At 32.1% G+C, this 20,442-nt stretch overlaps 1 protein-coding gene across 1 annotated transcript in view; it reads right to left on the bottom strand.

The window, feature by feature from the left end:
* STPG2 (sperm tail PG-rich repeat containing 2) overlaps positions 1 to 20,442 on the bottom strand; it is a 159,949-nt gene that overhangs the window by 63,142 nt on the left and 76,365 nt on the right. The window contains exon 10 of the mRNA XM_069485453.1: positions 5,371 to 5,530. Coding sequence (XP_069341554.1) covers positions 5,371 to 5,530 — 160 coding nt within the window. The remainder of the gene's footprint in view (positions 1 to 5,370; positions 5,531 to 20,442) is intronic.

Genomic DNA, 20,442 nt, shown 5'->3' with positions numbered 1-20,442 from the left:
CTTCCTTCCTTCCTTCCTTTCCCTCTTCTCCAACCCTAATAAAAATATCACATTATTCTCAACAAAACCCCTTTTATTTTGAAGTGGTATTTCAAGGACTAACACAGCTTGATTCTTTTGCCCAACAATATAGAAGCTATGATGAATATGCAAACCAGACACAAATCTGGGATAGTATTTTGGCCAGTAATATGGCTGGGTGCTGTTCAGAATTAAAACTAAACCAGAATGGAGCTCATATAAAAATCTCAAAAAAGTATACTTCTTTTTTCTTTCCTCTTCCCCATAGTACATACCCGGGAAGGGAGAGTGACGGTTGTCTCACATTCTTTTTCACTTTCTCTGCAGTTTGGCGGCCCTTCATCCACTCAGTTTTGCAACAGTCCCTGATCACTTGCTTAACCTTTCTATCCTACCCCTTCACTCTCTGCAATGCCATCAATTAGGACAGAAGAGACATTTCACACTTTAATAAAGGACTGACATAACTAACAGGAATTACAACGGGAAAAAAAGAGACATTTTAACTTTATAGCAAATGAAACTAAGCCTTAGTTCAGTGGCCCTCAAACTTCAGCATGTCGGAATCACCCGGAGTGCATGTTAAAACACAAGTTGCTGGACCCCATCTCCAGAGTGTCCGAATCCTCCAGGTCTAAGAGTTTGCATTTCTATTAATTTCCAGGTGATGCTGGTGCTGTTGATCCAGGAACCACACTTTGAGAAACACTGTGTTAGTCTACTTTTGTGCTCTGTCCTCAGGCCCACATCTCTGTGAGAGCACATTCTTCAAATCTTTGCTAGACAAACCACTGTCATTTTGGAAAGGCTTTGAATGGTGTGGTTTTGCTTCAGGTTCATTTCCCCATATCTAAATTACTCAGTGCAAAATAATATCTTTAGCTTTCAATACATATTCTAGAGACCATCTGACAACTGTGTATGGCGTCCTCCCTCGAGTGTCACAGCACACCCACAGCCATCAACATCAAGGCAAGACCTTCCTCCAGCAAAAAAGATTAAGACTTGCTGAAGGCTCAGATGATTGTTAGCATTTTTTAGTATCATAGAAAGTATGTACTTTTGTAAGACATAATGCTATTTCACATTTAATAAACTACAATATAGTCAGTGTAAACATAACTATTATATGCATTGGGAAACCAAAACACTCATGTCACTCCCTTTATTGCTTTATTAGTTTTATTTTGATGGTCTGGAAACAAACCTAGCAATATTTCCAAGGTATGCCTATATGATTTTCTCAATGAGGCCTTCCTTGATAACATTATTTGAAACGGATGCTCCTTCTCCATCTGATTTCTCCCCATGACATGTATAAACACCTGGTTTCCTTTATTCTTTTATTTTTCTTTCCTTTTATTTTTTATTTCTTTCTATTAATCTATCAATCTCTTTATTCATTTATTAAATGTCCCTTATACCTGAAATTAAGCTCTGTGAAACAAGAATGTTTATATTTTATTCACCACTGCATCACAAGTTCCTGGAACAGTGCTTAATGCATAAGGGACTTTCAATACATATTTGTTAAGTGATTGAATGATGAATCTTATCTTGTTAACAAGATCTTCCCAAGTTTAAAAATATATATACCATTTCTAAAATTATCATAGGATTCTGCTCCGTTGATGTATCAAAATGAACTAAACCCCATTTTCCTTTCCATTTAGGACATTTTAAACTTTTCATTATTGCTGTTCTTTATTGAACATCCTTGATATTTAAATTTTGGTCATATCATTAATTATTTTCTTAAGTTAATTTCAGAAGTAGAATTTTGGGTTCAAATGGCATGCATATTTGAAACATTTTGCCACTGATATTAATTTACATTTGATACACTGATATCAATTTACATTTCCTTGAGAAACACTGATATCAATTTACATTTCCACCGCAATATATGAGAGCTCTCAATTTTCCACATTCTCAACAATGTTTTTACCCATTTTCTTTTTGAATTTGCTGAGCATTCCCCGCCCCACCACCCAACACAGGCCAATATGAGAGAGAAAGTAATGTAAGTATTATACTTTTCCACTTATCATTTTCACCTTACCTGAGTTGGATCAATCACAAAATCATTCACATATCCATGAATTAAAGCTTGGTGTAATAAGAGAAGATTGCTTTATAATGTGATACACCTCATTTAATAATTTCTTCATTAAATGATTTTAATGTGTTTTTATTGGTCACACAACATTTAATATTATACAGTATACTGATTGCAAATATACTATTTCCCTCTTCACTTTAGACTAATGAAAATGAGCTTTATCCTCCTTAAATATATGAAAAGACTTCATTTATAAATAAAACAAAACCACTTCATATTTTTTAATAGAATTTCTAAAATAATTTGAAATAAATACATGGCAATAAAATGTTGAGCGATTGAATGCATGTCCTATCATGAGAAGAAAATTATTCATACATTTATTAACCTCACTTATTAATACTTTTACCTACAAATGTAAGATATTCAGTAATCAACTTTAATTTTCCAATTATTCTATATATATAACTATAACATAAATTTTCTTTAAGTTCTATAGAGTACTCAGTTCTTCTTAGTAATGTCATGACCTAAATAACAAATACGCATATCATGCTTTATAAATTAAGTCAAACACTCTTACAGTTTCATTTATGTGTATATATACACATAATACTAAAAAATAATTTTATGTGATGTAGAAGAAATTTTACATTCAACCAACAAAAGTCTTTTCCATTGGTATTAAAGTAAAGCAAAATTACCAATGTTTAAATGAGAAATAAGAGGATAAAGAAATATTTTTTCTTATTTTATTTCTAAGAATATATGATATGAAAGGATATCATTCATAAGATAAACACTGATACAAAGTATATAACAAATATAACCACTATCACTATCTTTTGATTATATAATGATTATTTTTTTAAGAAAAAGATTTTAAGATATTAGTTATCCCAAGCAAAAGTTAGATGCTGTTAAGAATTGAAAACAGAAATAGGCTATTTTCATTTTAGAGCAGAAAACCACATTAGTGTATATATATTAAAAAGAATCCAGAATTTCTGGTCCTATTAATCAATAAAAAACTGACCTAAGTAAAAAATCAATTAAAAATTAGAAATCTATTTAGAGAGTTGATAATATCACACTTGAATATCTTTTCCTTGATTGGATCAATGTAACAGAATTAAGACAAAGGGAAGTTAATCTTCAATTACCAAAATGAGCATGATAGCAATTGAATTGGCCCTGGGCACTGTTAAATCTATGTTAAACCCATATTTTGGACTATATACCTTAAGATAGCAGATTAAATTTAAAAGAATGAACAATTCTGTAATTGCCACAATATCTGTACTTCAGAGGAAATCAAATTTCATAATGGTATTAGATAATAGCTTCAGAAATCCATATGGCTTCTTCTAATGTGTTCGTTATAGAGGCATGTGGGATTTTGTTATCTTTCCTTTGAAGTATGGGCCACTTTAAGATGCACAATGGCAAACTTGATGAATTGCTGGTATTAATCAATGTGATAAACTCTTTTCATTCAGCAAGCTGTCTACTCTGTAGTTATACACTGATTTTGATAGTTACTATGGCTTTGACTTCCAAATAATAACTGTCTTCATAATGAAGACATTCCCCTTGCCTCTCGAATTCTTTTAGAAGCTAGTGTTGGCTTAACATTAAGAAGAAACATGTTTCATATTACGATAAGATTTTATACTTCAAAGGCGCTTCAGAGGTTCTGAAAATTACTTTGAAATATAGTCTTATTAATCTTTTGTACTCTCATGAGAGACAAGTAGGTGACAAATATTATTTCAATCTTGGAAAATAGAAACTAATGAAACAATTAGCGAATTTACTTGCCCTAGGCTAAATACTGAAGCAATGGAAAGTCACAGTGTCAATCCTGGCACTTGACTGAAACTCTTATTTTTCATTCCATTTATAAGAATTTTTATGCAGAGGACAGGAAAGGTAGAGAGATAAAAAAAAATCAGGAAATATAAAGGTCAATATTATCTACTTCAAGAGACCCTGAAATGAATATTTATTTGTTATTTGCTTGATTATGCTTGATGATGGTTATAGTACTAGAACTTCAGAGAACTAATTTCCCTAAGTGACCACATACAGATTGTAGCCAGGGATACACCAAAGCAATCTGAACAACAACAAAGCTAAAACCTGAAAAAATTAACAATAGTGAAATAACTCAAGAGAAGAAAAAGAAAATAAGAAAAGTCAAATTCAACTTAAAAGGGATCTTTAAGCTGGCAGTATGTCTGACTCTTATGAGACGACGAAAACCAAAGCAAGCCTCTATGGATCTCAAGCTCTCCAAGTATTCTCATTTGCTAGACAGGTTACATTCTCCTGCTTTGGTGTTTTATTAAAAACTCTGGGAAAAAAAGAGTTTCTTCATTCTGTTTCATGTTTCTCTTCATATTCTCACACAGATTCAATACAACAGTTTGGTTTTTTAGTGGTCATACATTTATAAATTACTGCTAAAAACTATTGTTCCTCTCCTCTATCTAGCTTCCCTATATAAAATAGCATACTAACCGATTTCTGATTTATCTTCATTATGAGGGAAAGTTAGTTATTACATTTATTTTTAGACCAAGAATGCCATTTCTAAAAGCTGAACCAATCCAAATTTTAAAAATCAAAATGATTTTTGGAATTTTAAATACTCAAATAAATGTTTATCTTTCCATATAGCTGCTTACTTGATACTTGAGAAAAATAAAAATAATTCCATGCAACCGACATGATGTGTATCTTCTACATGACTGTTTGTCCAAATCAAGGTAAAGTGCCCTTCTCCTTTAACAACTTCAGCGCATTATGAGTTTTGGTTTCTTCCCTGATAAAATGTTACATGGCTTTATTAGCTTTAGTAAAATTGGTAAAATTGTCTTTGATAAAATTAAGAAACATAACACCCCAACAAATCTTACATTTGGAAAAAAAACATCTCAAATCTTTCACTCAGTATTTTGCTTTTTGTTTCTTGACCTATACCACTTAAAAGAAGCATAGTAAATGTAAATGTGTGTTTAAAATTATGGTAAGTCCTCAATGTCACAGATAGGCTCTTAGAAACTTCTAGTGTAAACAAACCAATTTACAGCAGGTCCTCAAATAACATTGTTTAGTTCAACATCGTTTTGTTATAACATTGATGAGAAAAAAAAGTGATTTCATTATATGTTGTATTGCTTAAAGTCACAGTTTCCAGGAAGCTGTCAATGACTATAACTATCTTAATATGGAAACCTTAGATCTTTTTTCCCCATAGTTTTAAAAAGACAATCTAGACTTACCTGGACAATCAGGCATTTTTCCCACGTATCGAGGAGCTGCACTAAGAAAGGAGAAATGTTTTCTTTTGGCCACTAAACTACGAGGTGGCATGTATTTATGTTTAACTTGGGACATGTCGTATGACTTTTGAATATCATAGCTGCCTGGTGCTGGAATAACCTAGAAAAAATTTTAATGGATAAGCATAAACACATCTTATATAGAAAATATCCAAGAAAATAGATTTTTACATTAAGCAATGTTATAAACAGAAAAATATCAAAACTTTCACTAATTATTCATTAAAATAGAAATTTTAAAGAGGATTTCTAAATCTATGTCCTCCTAATAAAAGCATAAATTCACTCAACAAAATTAAAGTAAAATAAACAGAATTAGGAAATTTTGGACCACATTCCTTAAAAAAACAGCCATCATGATATAGATCAAACCCTCATATTCAAATTTAATAAAAATCTTATTTCATACAGGAATGACAACAATGATTACCTGTTTTCATAACCAACAAACTACTCTTACTCTACTGTTCTATGTAAGTATACTTTACTTATCCTACAAAATGAGATTGCGTATTTCATTTTTAATAGATTCCAATTAAGTTAAAAGGCTTCCCCTTCCATTATTTATCATTCTTTATATGATCTGCAGTTATAGTAACATTTTTAATCAATATGAACCAACATGGATATTAATAACTATAAAAATAATTTTAAATTGTATTTCACTTATTAAATATAAATGTCATATATTTGTTGGACAATTAATGCCTTAAACAATTACCTAATTATCTCAATGAAAAGTTTTTAAAACTCATTATCCTCAAATTATTTTAAAATAATGTATTCTTTCAAAATTGGTTCATCTATATTATGTTTAAAGACCAAAACTTTTTAAGTTTTAATGATTTCCTGATAGTTAGGAGAACTGTTATAACTAAAGGTATAGACTCTTGCACTAGATTTCCTGGTTTCCAAATATCTGCTGCTTACTTGATATGTGACCTTAGGAAAACCACTTAACCTCTCTGATTCTCAGTTTCATCATATGTAAAATGAGAAAATGATAGTATTTATGTTATAAGGTTATCGTAAGGATTAAATTAGTTAAAACAAGAACTTACATTGGTACCTTTTATGATAAAAACCATTGGCAAAGTAGGAATGGAAGGAACATATCTTAAGATTATAAAAGCCATATATGACAAACTCACAGCCATCACTATACTGAATAAGAAAAAGTTGAAAGCATTCCCCCCCAAAACTGGAAAAAGACAAGGGTGCCCACTGTCATCACTTCTATTCAACAAAGTTGTTGTGAGGCCTAGCCAGAACTATCAGGCAACAGAAAGAAATAAAGAATATCTAAATTGGGAAAGAGGTGGTCAAACTATTGCTTTACAGTAACAACATGATCTTACATCTAGAAAACCCCGAAGATCCCACCAAGAGACTCCTTGAATTGATGAATAAATTTAGCAAAGTCTCAGGTTACAAACTCAATGTACACACATCAGTAGCATTTCTATACACCAATAACAGTCAAACAGAGACTCAAATCAAAGATTCAATACCATTCACAGTAACTACAAAGAAAATAAAATACTTAGGAATATACTTAAACAAGGAGATGAAAGATCTCTACAAGGAGAACTACGAAACACTGAAGAAAGAAATCACAGAGGACACAAACAAATGGAAAAACATGTCATGCTCATGGATTGGTAGAATCAATGTTATTAAAATGTCCATACCACCAAAAGTGATTCATAGATTCAACACAATCTCCATCAAAATACCAACATCATATTTAACACAAATAGAAAAAATAATCCTATACTTCATTTGGAACCCAAAAAGGGCCCGAATATCCAAAGCAATCTTAAGCAAAAGGAACAATCAGGAGGCATCACATTACAAGACTTCAAACTATACTACAAGGCTATAGTAACCAAAATAGCATGGTATTGACACAAAATCGAGACATAGACCAATGCTACAGAACAGAGAACCCAGATATAAAACCATCCTCCTATAGCCACCTATTCTTTGACAAAGCAGACAAAAACATACACTGGAGAAAAGAATCCTTATTCAATAAATATTTTAATCGAGATATGAAATTATGATAATTGTAAGTGATAGACAAAAATAGAAAATATTGATTTTATTTTCTACCCTCTCCTGGCATATTGGAAAATATCCTTTAGCCTAATGCTGTTTTATAAAAGAAACTAGAACTGTTAGCTATACCACAATACTTCGAGGCTCAGAATGACAAAAAGTGACGACAGATGAAATCGTGTAAGCAATAAAACCATTGATTTCACCTAATTTCTCAACATAACATTACAGGAGTCATATTTGAATCACAAATTTCCAGTTGTTTGCTAGACATTTATACTTCATTATCCTCAGCCTTAAAATAAAACTTGTTATCTTCCCTTATCCCCAACTACCAAACCATCTATTCTTTCTCACCTACTTACAGTAATTTCTTATTTAGCAAGGCTTGAAAATACAAAACTGGGTTTTACTTTTCTTCACCTTGCTCTCCTGTATCTAAAAATCACCAAGGTTACATGTATTGAACATTTCTTTTTCTCACCTTGTATCTTTCTTTTCTTTACTACCAAAAACTTCCTTGCATGAGCTCTAAAATACTTACTACTTGACAACTGTACTCGAGTATTTTCTATTTTGCCCTTAGGTCTTCTAGTCCCAAATCATTTGCATGCTAGCAGCCAATAAGTTATTGCACTAAAACATGACTGCTGGAAACGCTCATCAGCTCCCCAGTGCCTATGGAAAAAAATTTCAAAAAACTCTCCTTGGCTTTCAAAATCTTTTTCAATTTTACACAAATTTACAATTGTGAAACCCAGTTCAATTGGAACCTCTTTCATAAAGCATTCTTGACCACCAAAGCTAGACATAACATTCCTCACTTCTTTTTTTTTTTTTTTTTTTTTTTTTTGAGACAGTCTCACTCTGTTGCCCAGGCTAGAGTGAGTGCCGTGGCGTCAGCCTAGCTCACAGCAACCTCAAACTCCTGAGCTCAAGGGATCCTCCTGTCAGCCTCCCAAGTAGCTGGGACTACAGGCATGCACCACCATGCCCGGCTAATTTTTTCTATATATATTTTTAGCTGTCCATATAATTTCTTTCTATTTTTAGTAGAGATGGGGTCTCGCTCTTGCTCAGAGCTGGTCTCGAACTCCTGAGCTCATACAATCCGCCCACCTCGGCCTCCCAGAGTGCTAGGATTACAGGCGTGAGCCACCGCGCCCGGCCCATTCCTCACTTCTGAATTAGTTTATTACTTGTGGTTTGCATAAACACATAAGTAGCACATTAAACAAATATACCACATATATTTGAACATTTATTACTTTCTTTGTCAATATAAGGGCACGAATAGAATGAAGCTGTCTGATGAGAAGGAAGACAGGTTTCCTCAGATAAGAGTCTACTTATCCCACAAATTTTCAGATTAATTTTTCTATTATTCTCCTAAATTAATGAAAACTAGCCATAGGAATCCAGGGGATTCGGGGCTCCATAATATTACCAGGCCCTGTCATGCTTTCTGAGACACCACATTTAGATTTTGATCCTCATTCCTTATATTCTTAAGATATTAACCATAGTTACTGTCATAAGATTTTCATATCAAAATTGAAGAAAGGAAAGAGTAAAAGGCAAAAAATGTTTAACAGATAAAAATCCTTCTCTGAGGGACTTTTCTGGAAGCTTAATCTAGTAACTTCTGCTTTCTTTGCATTGGTTAAAACTGTGTCAAATAGCTACCCTATAGCTACAAGAGAACCTGAAAAAAAGTAGTTGCTTTACCTGGGTACATCATTCTCTTAAATAAAATTGGGTTCTGTTAGGGAAGAATAAAAAAAGAATGCAAATTGGGTAGGAAATTATTAATAATAATCTCAGTCTTAATTGCTCTCTACCTTTGAGGGCATCAGGACTGTAAAAAGTTAACCCACTCTGAGATACTATCCAGGATATTGGCTTCTTGACTTTATTCTCTATTCTTGCTCATCTTTTGGATTTCAAATATTTCCTGAATCCATTAGCTCTTTCAGTTCTGATATGCTCTCAGAATATACAGCTCTTAACTTTGTAGCAGTTATTACACTTGCATTTAAACAAGTCTTTATTTGTTTGATATCATCCATCCCCACAGAAAAGGTAAGCTCCTTGAACATTCAGAAAGCCTCTGTTTTGCACATCATTGTATCTCCAGTGATGGAAAGTGCCTCTGCACACAATATGTAATCGATGAGTATTTTTAAATCAATGAGTGAATGCTCTTTCAGTATCTGTCTAGCTCAAAGCCTTCTCTCCGAGGTTTAGCTTTATCGCTGAGTTTCCCCATAACAGTAGGGCTGAAACTATGCCTTGAAAGTATTTTCAACCCACACAATGCTTAAATTTGCCTCATATACAAGCAGTTCTATATTAAATGTGTGCTGTCTAAACATTTTCAAATATTGTCTTCCCTAAAGATGTTATTATTTCTAATAAAGGTAGATATAATTTATAATCTAAGCAATGATATCGAAGTATAAATATGTCCATGCAAACTTTGATCAAAGATTAACTTTCACAAAATTATTATAGTGTGTCTGCAGGGAGTTAAATTTGATTAATATCTTTTGTGAGATGCATTTTCTTCTCTTTACTATCAAAAAAGTAGACTTTTACGGTTAATGCTTGAGTTTTCATAATCACCTTTGACATGGGTTTTACAGAAAAAGAACTGTATCTCAGCAAATTAAAGTAAAACACGTGAACAAAAATGGCCTGTATAACCTTTCTCTTCCTGCAAATGCTAATGATACTGAGGTGGAAAAAAAGTAGAGATTATTGCCAATTATCATAGCTCTAATTGACATGATATCATTTTTTTCAGAGCTTTACTTTTAATCTATAAGTCAATTCTTTTGTAATGTTGAATGCAAAAGGAATAAAGTGATTCTTTAAAAAGGAAGTAATTGCTCCCAGTACCAGTTGGACAGATTTGGATAAAGTACTGTAATAAAAATCATCTTGATATACTTAGAAGTAAATTTTGAATGTGAGTTGTGAGGGATGTGTGAATTTCAATAGCAGACTTGGGAAAATTGTTCATTAATCCTAAAGAAATTAGTATAAGATTCCAAATAATTTGGTATGCTCATACTTTTTAAAACAAATGGATCCCATTGTTATCTACTTATGTTCAGTATGGAAAGAACTAATCCTTGTATAAAAATAGGGATCATTGCAAGGTAGTGCTACTGGAGCACCACGGAACCTGAAGTGAGAATTGCTGGGTTATATTCACAGCCTTATTGTTAACCTTAAGAAGGTCCTTAAGAACCTCACCCCCTCTCCCACCAGGATTTATGTTGAAGGTCATTGTGCAGAAGGCATTGCTCTATATTCTTCTTCCTATGAGATTGCCAGTGAGATGAGCTGTAGATCTATTCATATTTGGAAGCTGTCTCCACCATACTAAGGCTAAGAATGATCCAGCCTTGCTTTTTGTAAGCTATAAATATTTTGGCATCCCAGTATCTACTTCAAAAATAATTATGGTCATACCTGGACAGATAATAGTAGAGGTGATAACAGGGAGGAATATACTATGAAAAAGATACAGAGAAAGGAAAAAAAGCAAGGTAATTAAGACAAAGGAGCTATGAACAGGAAAAGAACATTGTCTAGACAGAGAAAGAGGTAGGAAGTTCCAATAATGTTAACCATACCTCCAGAGTAACTATGTTTTCCATTTTATGACACATAGACTGCAAATCTCAATAGCAAAGGACAAATTGTACATTTGAAATATAAGAAACCTAATTATTCTCCCCTAATGTTCCTATAAATATCTTTTCTAATGAATGAAATATATTTTAAGTACCCCATCTTCTTCCAGACTTATAGTGCTTATATAACACTAAAGAATTGTGCAAGTTAGCTTATATTCAGTGTCAAAATTAATAGCACATTTCTCAGTGACACTAAATGTTTGTTGGTTGAATGAAGAAACAAAACGAGCAGAATAAAACATTAGATGAAAGGGCTCTAAGGGTGCTATTACCTTTAGGTACTATTTTCCATTATCACATATTTAAAGACTATAGCCATGTAAAAACATCTAAAATATTTGTTACCTTTGTAATGGTAAAGAAAATAATCATCTAAAATAAAAAGGTGAACATCTTTACTTCTCTTAAAAATTTTGGTATACGGTTTCCCTTACAGTATAAACAAAATGCCACATAAGTGATACTGTTTTTAAATGCTACACTATATTAGTATTAGTTTAGCAGTATAACAACAAAAATTTTCAGTCTTTCTTAAGCACTGGAGTTAGTATCTACCAGTAGTAAAGATTATGGGCTCTGAAACTGTGCTGCTGGGGTCCAAGCCCTGACTCATCTTATTTGCTGGGCAAATTAAATCTCTCAATTTTCTCATCTGTAAAATGAGTATAATAATAATAATTATGTTCTTCCCTCCTTGGGTTGTTAAGAAAGATTGAATCAGTTAACATATGTATAACACAAGAGTGTCAGACACACCGTGACAATACTTAAATTTCAGTTATTATTATACCTCATTATAAATATTAAGTTCCTAATAGCTCAGATATTTGAGTAGTATTTGAAAAAAAATATTTTTAATTTTAGAACATGCAGTTTAACACATTAACTGTCATGTGAGTTGTATTTAACTCATGCTAGTTTTGAGCCTAGGGCCTCGTAAAACATATGTAACTCACCTCTCTTCACCTTAGCTGCAAGAACTATTTTTCAAGTTGCATATAACTCACACACAGAAAACAATAAAAAAATAAGAAATTTTTCATTAAATTAGAAAGGATCATTTTGTTTTCTAAGTTCTCTTTTTCCTTCCCATCACTATAGTCCTGAATATAAATAATATTCTCATTCTAAGAGTTTGAAACATAAAGTAAAAAAAAAGGATGTCCTCCCCATACGAACCTTCACAGTCCTACTCACCAAATTATTCTTTTTTTCTCCAGCATTATTTAGGTATGATTGAAAGATAAAAATTATATATATTTAAGGTGTACAACTTAATGTTTTGATATTCATTGTGAAATGATTACTATAATCAAGCTAATTAACATATCCATCACTTCACATAGTTCCAATATTGTATATGTGGTGAGAACATTTAAGATCTATCTCTTGGCAAATTTCAAAAATATATTATTAGCTATAATCACCATGACAGAGAAAAAGAAACAAAGAAATTAGAAAACAATTAACAATATAACAGGAACAAAACCTCAAATGTCAGTTAATTAACCTTGAACATAAATAGATTAAAAGCTCCACTTAAAAGATATAGATTGGCAGAATGAATTAAAAAAAAAAACATGATCCAACTATATGCTACTTACAAGAAATTCACCTGACCAATAATGTAGTCTGAACATGAAGGGGTGGAAAAAGATAATCCATGTAAACAGAAATCAAAAGCAAGTAGGACTCGCTATGATTAGATTAGTTAAAACAGACTTTAAATCAAAAACAAAAAAAGGTGATTATATAATGAAAATGATCAATTCTTCAAGGAGATATAACTATCTTAAATATATGCACCCAACATTAGAGCACCCATATTCACAAAAAAATATTACTAGACCTAAAGAAAGAAACGGACAACAGTGCAATAGTAGTGGGACACTTAACAGCCCACTCATAGCACTAGAAAAATCATTGAGACAGAAAATCAACAAAGAAATATTGGATTTAAATTCAACTTTAGAACAAATGGACCTAACAAACATTTACAGAACATTCTACTCAAGAACTACATAATATAAATTCTTTTCATCAGCAAATGGAACATTTTCCAAGATAGACCACATGTCAGGCCACAAAACAAGCCTTAACAAGTCTTAACCTTCTATCAGAAGCAGGTGGAAGACAAAGTAAAACAGAATTCCAATATATCAGTCTAGTTAATCTAAAAAGGATTTGGCAGGAGAAAGAAAATAACATATTAAAAATTAAAGATTTGGTTGACTTTCACTCCTTCATTATTCTCTCATTCCCTTGTTATTGGGTCAATTAAGTTCTGATTTATCAAGAATATGAAAAGTTATGGATCTTCCCTTTCCTTTGGCTCTCATTTTTTGCTACCAAAACCTCTTTCCATAGCCATTTTTCTAAACTATTTGTCCTAGTTTCTTCCTTTTCTTTGTAATTTGTCCTGGAATTTGAGAGGTTTTTTAATACCCTCAAAACTTTGTACCACAAAAATAGGATAAGATTACTGAAGAAAATTAGGAAACTATACTACTATAAAAGCAGAAGCTTTGTACTGGCTGGATGAGCTCTCTTTTCCAAATAATTAACAAAACTAAAGTAAACAAAAATCAGAGATTCTAAGTAGATTCCTAGAATAAAAATGTGAGGAGGTACATAGATAAGAAAGATAGAGAAGCTTCATAAATTGTGTGGTAGGAATAGTTTGAGAGGCTAGAAGATGAGTGATATACAGAGTTTATGGAATCAGCCCACATCTAGTTGGAAACTACCATATATCATCAGAGTTGTGATAACACATACTCTTGGCACCCTATACCAAGAGTATATATGCATCATATTTTGAGTTTGTAATTTCCAAGGAAGCAGTTCAATATATACACCAACATTTTCTTTTCCTTTACTTCCTTTAAATTCTTTAAATTCCTCTAATGTTTTCCTTAATTAAAAATTCATTTTAGAGGTTTGGTAGATAAAAAGATCATCAGAATAATGTGCACTTGAAATGTTCTATTTGCTAAATATAAATTTTAAAAGCAAAATATTCTAAATGAAAATATAATCCCATGGATGAGAGGGAACAAAGCATTATTTCCCATTCCTTATTTCCCTTACATTAACACTAAAAATTGAGATGTATTTTTTAAATTATTAATATCATGTAAAAACATAAGTCATATATTCTGAAATTCTTGGTCATTCTATTAACATGTTTTATTATTAAAAATGAAATATAAATTTTAAAAATCATTGAATATAAGTATGATTCCAATCACTGTTTGATTGAAACTAATATATTTACAGACTGTACACTACATTTGGAGAATAAGTTTTCAAAACATTTCCAATGATTTTTTTCCAAAATGAAAATACTCAATTTTCAATACTTAGTATCCCCATTACGCCTTCATTCCTCCCTGCCTTCTTTCCAAAAGTGAATAAAAATAACTGCCTTTGCTCTTTCCTTTTTCCAAGCAAAAAAATTTAATCAAATATTACAAAACATATTATACCCTGAAAGGCTTTTAGGCCAGATAATTTAATATTATCTACAATCTCCGAAAATTTGAAAGGAAAATTAAATAATGTTTTCATAGTAATCATTTTTAATGTATGCCATTAAAACTTAAACAATAAAAATTAACATTGATGTACAGTGCCACTTGAAAATTCGGAAAAGCTATAATCAAATAATAGTACAATGCAACATTCTTAAATATTACTTTCCATGTTGCTGAAAAAAACTAATAATTAATGCATCATATTTCCTACTCTTGATTTTATGAATATTCTTTATTCTCTATAAGTATGAAAAATTATTCCTACTTTGATTTTTTCAAATCAATAAAATTAATAAAGACATTTACTTCTCAGTATCTACATTTCATTATAATTTCTGCATTTTCAGCACACATCTAGTTCAAAAGGTGGTATCACATTAATCAGTGATTACATCATCATTTAATGATATTCCTAAGCATCAAACAAATTCATGACATAATTATGCACTGTTTTTTAATATATGAAATACAGGAGAAAATAGAATTATACTTTTGATGAGGAGGGAAGTGTAAATGTGGACTGAAATCAAAATACATGTTCCTTATTCTGTCAGTTATATTTAAAACATATTCATTAATTTGAACAGATTAAGTCATTTCTTAAGAATATTAAACAAACAGTTTAAAAAGATAAGGATCATACATCCCAATTTGTGGACTAATATATTAGTTTTCTGATGCTATGTAATAAATTACCACAAACTTGGTGGCTTCAAACAATGCCCATTTATTATTGGCTCACAGTTTAGTAGGTTAGAGGTCCAAGTAGACATGGCCATGTTCTATTCTCAGGGTATTAAAGTGTCAGCTAGGCTGGGCTCCTAACCTGGAAACTCTGGGGAAGAATATGCTACCCAGCTAATTTAAGGTGTTGGGGAAAATCCAATTGCTTACAGCTGTAGGTCTGAAGTCCCTATTTCCATACTGGCTATTAGCTGGGAGCTGCTTTATGCTCCCAGAGGATGTCCGTATTCCTTTTCACATGGCTGTCTCGTCTTCAAAGCAGCAATAAGCTGTTGATTCATTTTCATACTTTTAATTTCTCTGATTTCTCCTCCTGCCCCCAAAAGCTTTCTGCTCTGAATGATTTATATGATTACATTGGTGCCATCCAGATAATCCAGAATAATCTCTCTATTTTAAGATTGACTGTCCCATATATCATAATTATAGGAATGATGGCTCATAATATTCACAAAGTCCAGGACTTAGGATTCAAGGTCTTTGGGAAACAGTTGAGAAATTCTTCCTACTACAACTAAATTAATTTCATTATGCCATAAATAGAAGATTGTTTACAAAATGAGAACAATCACTATTAATAGTTAATAAATTTTGAGCCCTAGAGCTAGAGGGATTAATATTGAATAACTTAGTGAAAACCATTTTTAAAGCTGCCCCTCAATAATAGGTTTATTAACACTGATAGTATTGCATTTTATATTTCAAGTATCTCAGTATTCACTGAAAATCTGTTATATAAAGTTAAATCATTGCCATTCTAACAATTATAGAAATGAAGAGATTTGAAAGTAAAACAAGACTGTTGTCCAACAGTGGTTGAGGAAAACTGTAGAGTACCTAGAATCCTGCTTTCCATTTTTTCCTAAGTACAGATGCAGTGATGGTAGATCTAGGTGTCCCAGGCCTCTGGGGGAATCTGATTATAAAATCCACAAAATCACATGATATTAAAATAAGAAGGCCACATGTATGATCTTCTTTGATTCTCTCATTATTTCTTTCAAGTAATAAATAGGTATCTTCTATTTCTTTGATAAGAGTTTTCGTTACTTTTGAAGTTAATATTTTCTTATAATAATGGTAATATGTACTTATTACAGAAAATCATTTATCCTTGCATATTACTCCTTCTCTCTAGGTTTAATGTCCTTCTTAATGAAGTGTATGGTTTAGTCGTTCTTTCAGAAAGTGTCTGTTAGGATAAATTCTTTATTTTTCAAAAATCTACTTGTGTTCTGAGCACCATGAGGGCATTATCTCGTCTTCTGGCTTGTTTTTGGTACTGAAAATTATGCTGTTCAGCTAATTATCCTTCTTTGGTATGTATGACATAGACTATAGATTGGCTCATTAACATTTTTTTCAATTTCCTTCTGCTCTGCCTTGCTGTATTTTAAAGACTATAAAGCTGAAAACTGTATTTTCCAAACACTTGCACAGCTAGTGATCCAAATAGGATTTTGCTTTTGCTATTCAAATGCATTTGTGTAAGACTGAATTTGGAACTGAGTTATGTGAAAGGGGAGACAGAGCATGAGGAATTCTTTGCTGGGGAGAATACACTAAAGGCAGTGTGACTCAAACTGACAGTTGCAGCAAGGTAAAATTACTTAAGCATTTGGCTTCCTAATCAAGCAGTAGCTAGGTTCTGGGGCCAGCACCAATGGTAGCAACCTTCCATTTAAATAGGTAAATTCCTAATTATGCAGGAACAGCAACCAGCTCCCATATTAGCCCAGTTCTGAGGTGTAGCTTTGGATGCATTCCTGAAAGTGCAGCCTAGAATCTACTGGTCTACTTAACATCGACATAAGCCATTAATATGTTACAATTTTCTCTACAATTGTCTATGATCTTTTATCTTTGGCTGCTTTTTAAGATAATTTCCTTTTCCTTTAGTGTTCCTGTTTCACTAAAATTCATCTAGGATTTATTTTTTATTTATCCTCACTGGAAGTTGACTCAGCTCTCTGAATCTAAGAATTCACATTTCCATTTATACTGGAACAATGTTAGCATAACCTCTTCAAATATTATCTCTCCTGAGTTCTCCCCAATTAACTCCTTGTGGAATTCTTATTAGATGCATTCTGGGACTTCTCATTCTTTTCTCCTAATGTCTCTAATTATATTTTCCAACTGGTTATCTTTTTAGTATATTTTGGAAAATTTCTTTACATCTATCTTCCAGTATATTAATTCTCAGCTTAGCTTTTTATTTTAGATAGTATTCTGCTACACATAACAGATGCCTTATTATAGTATTGACCAAATAGGAATTTATTTTTACCACATAACACAACATCTAAAGGTTGGCAGCCCAGGGCTGACACAGCAGCTCCATAATAGTATCAATTCCTAAGCTCTTCCTATTTTCTACTCTGCCAACCTTAACGTGTAGTTCATTCTCTTGATTGTCATATGATAGCATAATGGATATTTCATTTCACTTGTTCTGTTTACTTTTCATGAAATAAAAAAAATGAATGGTGAAAGAGGAAGGAAATCATAACTCTTTGACAAAAGCAGTATCACATAGTGATATCCATAGTGGTAAGGATGCCAAGAAATGTAGTTTGGTTTGTTTTTTTAATAATTATATTCCCAACCCAAACAAAATTAGTTTCGTTTTAGGGAAAATGGATATTAAGAAAGCAACTGGAGGTACTTGCCACAGACGTCCATTGAGGGGTTTTTTAATTATTTTAATGTCCACATATTTTAATTGTCAAGTTCTGCTTGATTTCTTTTCAATCTGCCTATTCTTTTTTCATACTGTCTTACCTAATATTTTAGGTAATATATGCCTTAATTTATGTGTCTAGCCATTGAAAAATATTTTTATAGTTTTTCTGATTCTATTATTGAAGTTTATATGTGCCTGTCCTTGCTATTTGTTATACCATCTGAATCACATTTATAGTGCGATTCCCTCATGGATGCTGTAATTTTGGATTGTGAGTTCATCTTTGGTAGAGGTATATCTGTGGACATCTTGGACATCTAAGCCGTCCTTCCAAGATAATTTCATGTTTTTACCACAGGAACTCCACAGTAGGGGCAATTTTTATATTGATTTCTTAGCATAGGGATTTCCAGACATTAGAGGTAGTATAAATTCGGATCACAAACTTGTGCAAGGAGTAGGCCCATGGTTAAAATTCTCACGGGAGTAGTTATTTTTTTCATTCTTAGAGCTCAGCTGACAGCAAAAAGCTATCTTCTCAAATTTCTCTGTTGGCCAGTGAATCGTTCTGGTCCACTTTTTCCACAGAGTGTACTCCTTTACATTTTCTGGCTCTATGGTATCTTATTTACAACTTCCCATCTCATACATTTCCAAGGCCTTTTTTTTCCCTACATAACTGTTAGAATGCATACCTGAGATCTATACATACAAATGTCCTATTCTATCCAAAAAAACAGATATTAACAGTCCCAAACCATGTGTTTACCAAACTAATTTTTACTGGCCTTATTCTTTCTGACCCTGGGTAAATACCCTCACTTTCTTAAAGGTCTTTTTTAATATTTTTGTTATAATTTATCTAGCATTTCAAAGTTTTTATAGTAAGAGGAACTTCAAGTTATCTAATCTGACATTATGACAGAACTAGAAATCCTTTGATACAGTTTTCAGTGTTAATTAGTTTTGTATCTTGATTGTGTGATTATTTTGAAAAATATGCCTATGGTCAGCAGGTCTTAGAAATAGAAACTCAGATAGTTTGAACAGCTCATAAGTTATTCCGCTCCATTGTTTTTTGATGAGTTTAATTGTCAAAAATGTTACTAAATCCCCAATACTCTTCAGTTTATAAACAATACACCTTAATATTATTTTCAAAAATATAATTAGTAAATTAGGATAGAAAGAAAAAATAATTCTCTATTATTAAATTAGTTTAAAATATTAAAACTAAAATTAGCTCTGAAGTGTCCTTAAGGTTATCCTTATTTAATAAAGGGAAAACTAACAGCAAAAGGGGCTAAGTTACTTATTCTAGGTCAGAACTAGAATAACAGTTGTGCATAGCGCAAGTAGACTTATTATTTAGTGATACAAGAAAACAAATATTTTAGTGCATTTTTAAACAGATAATCTTTTGATATTTTTAAAGTATTTATGTATTTTTAGTGCAACCTCTGTGGAAATCAATATGGAGATACCTTAGATTCAAGTAGACCTACCATTCAATCCAGCAATCCCATTATTGGGCATCTACCCAAAAGAACAAAAGTCATTATACAAAAAAGACATCTGCACTCGAATGTTTACAGCAGCACAATTCACAATTGCAAAGATGTGGAAACAACCCAAGTGTCCATCAATACATGAGTAGATTAATAAAATGTGGTATATGTATACCATGGAGTATTACTCAGCTATAAGAAATAATGGTGACATAGCACCTCTTGAATTTTCCTAAATAGAGCTGGAACCCATTCTACTAAGTGAAGTATCCCAAAACTGGAAAACTAAGCACCACATGTACTCACCATCAAATTGGTTTCACTGATCATCAACTAAGAGCACATTTGGAAATAACACTAATCAGGTGTCGGGCAGATGTGAGGGGCGGGGAGGGGATGGGTGTATACCTACATAATGAATGCAATGCACACTGTCTAGGGGATGGACATGCTTGAAGCTCTGATTCGGAAGGGGGCGGGGGAAGGGGGCAAGGGCAAAATACATAATCTAAACTTTTATACCCCCATAATATGCTGAAATAAAAAAAAGTCATGACTACCAAATGAAATAGCAATGACAATTATAAAACAAAAACTACAGAAGACATAAGAATAAATAGAAATAAGCACACTAATAATAGGAGACATTAAAAGATGGACTGTTCAAGACAGTTCAAGTGAACACAAAATAAGGAAAGGTATAGAGGACTTAAAAAATATACCAATAATATAAATCCTAAGGATACACGTTGAACTTTACAAACTGAAAA

Source organism: Eulemur rufifrons, chromosome 13 (genome assembly GCF_041146395.1).
Source record: "Eulemur rufifrons isolate Redbay chromosome 13, OSU_ERuf_1, whole genome shotgun sequence".
Classification (NCBI taxonomy): Eukaryota; Metazoa; Chordata; class Mammalia; order Primates; family Lemuridae; genus Eulemur; species Eulemur rufifrons.
The sequence above is the reverse complement of the archived record's forward strand: the minus strand, read 5'-3'. Positions and strand labels throughout refer to the sequence as shown.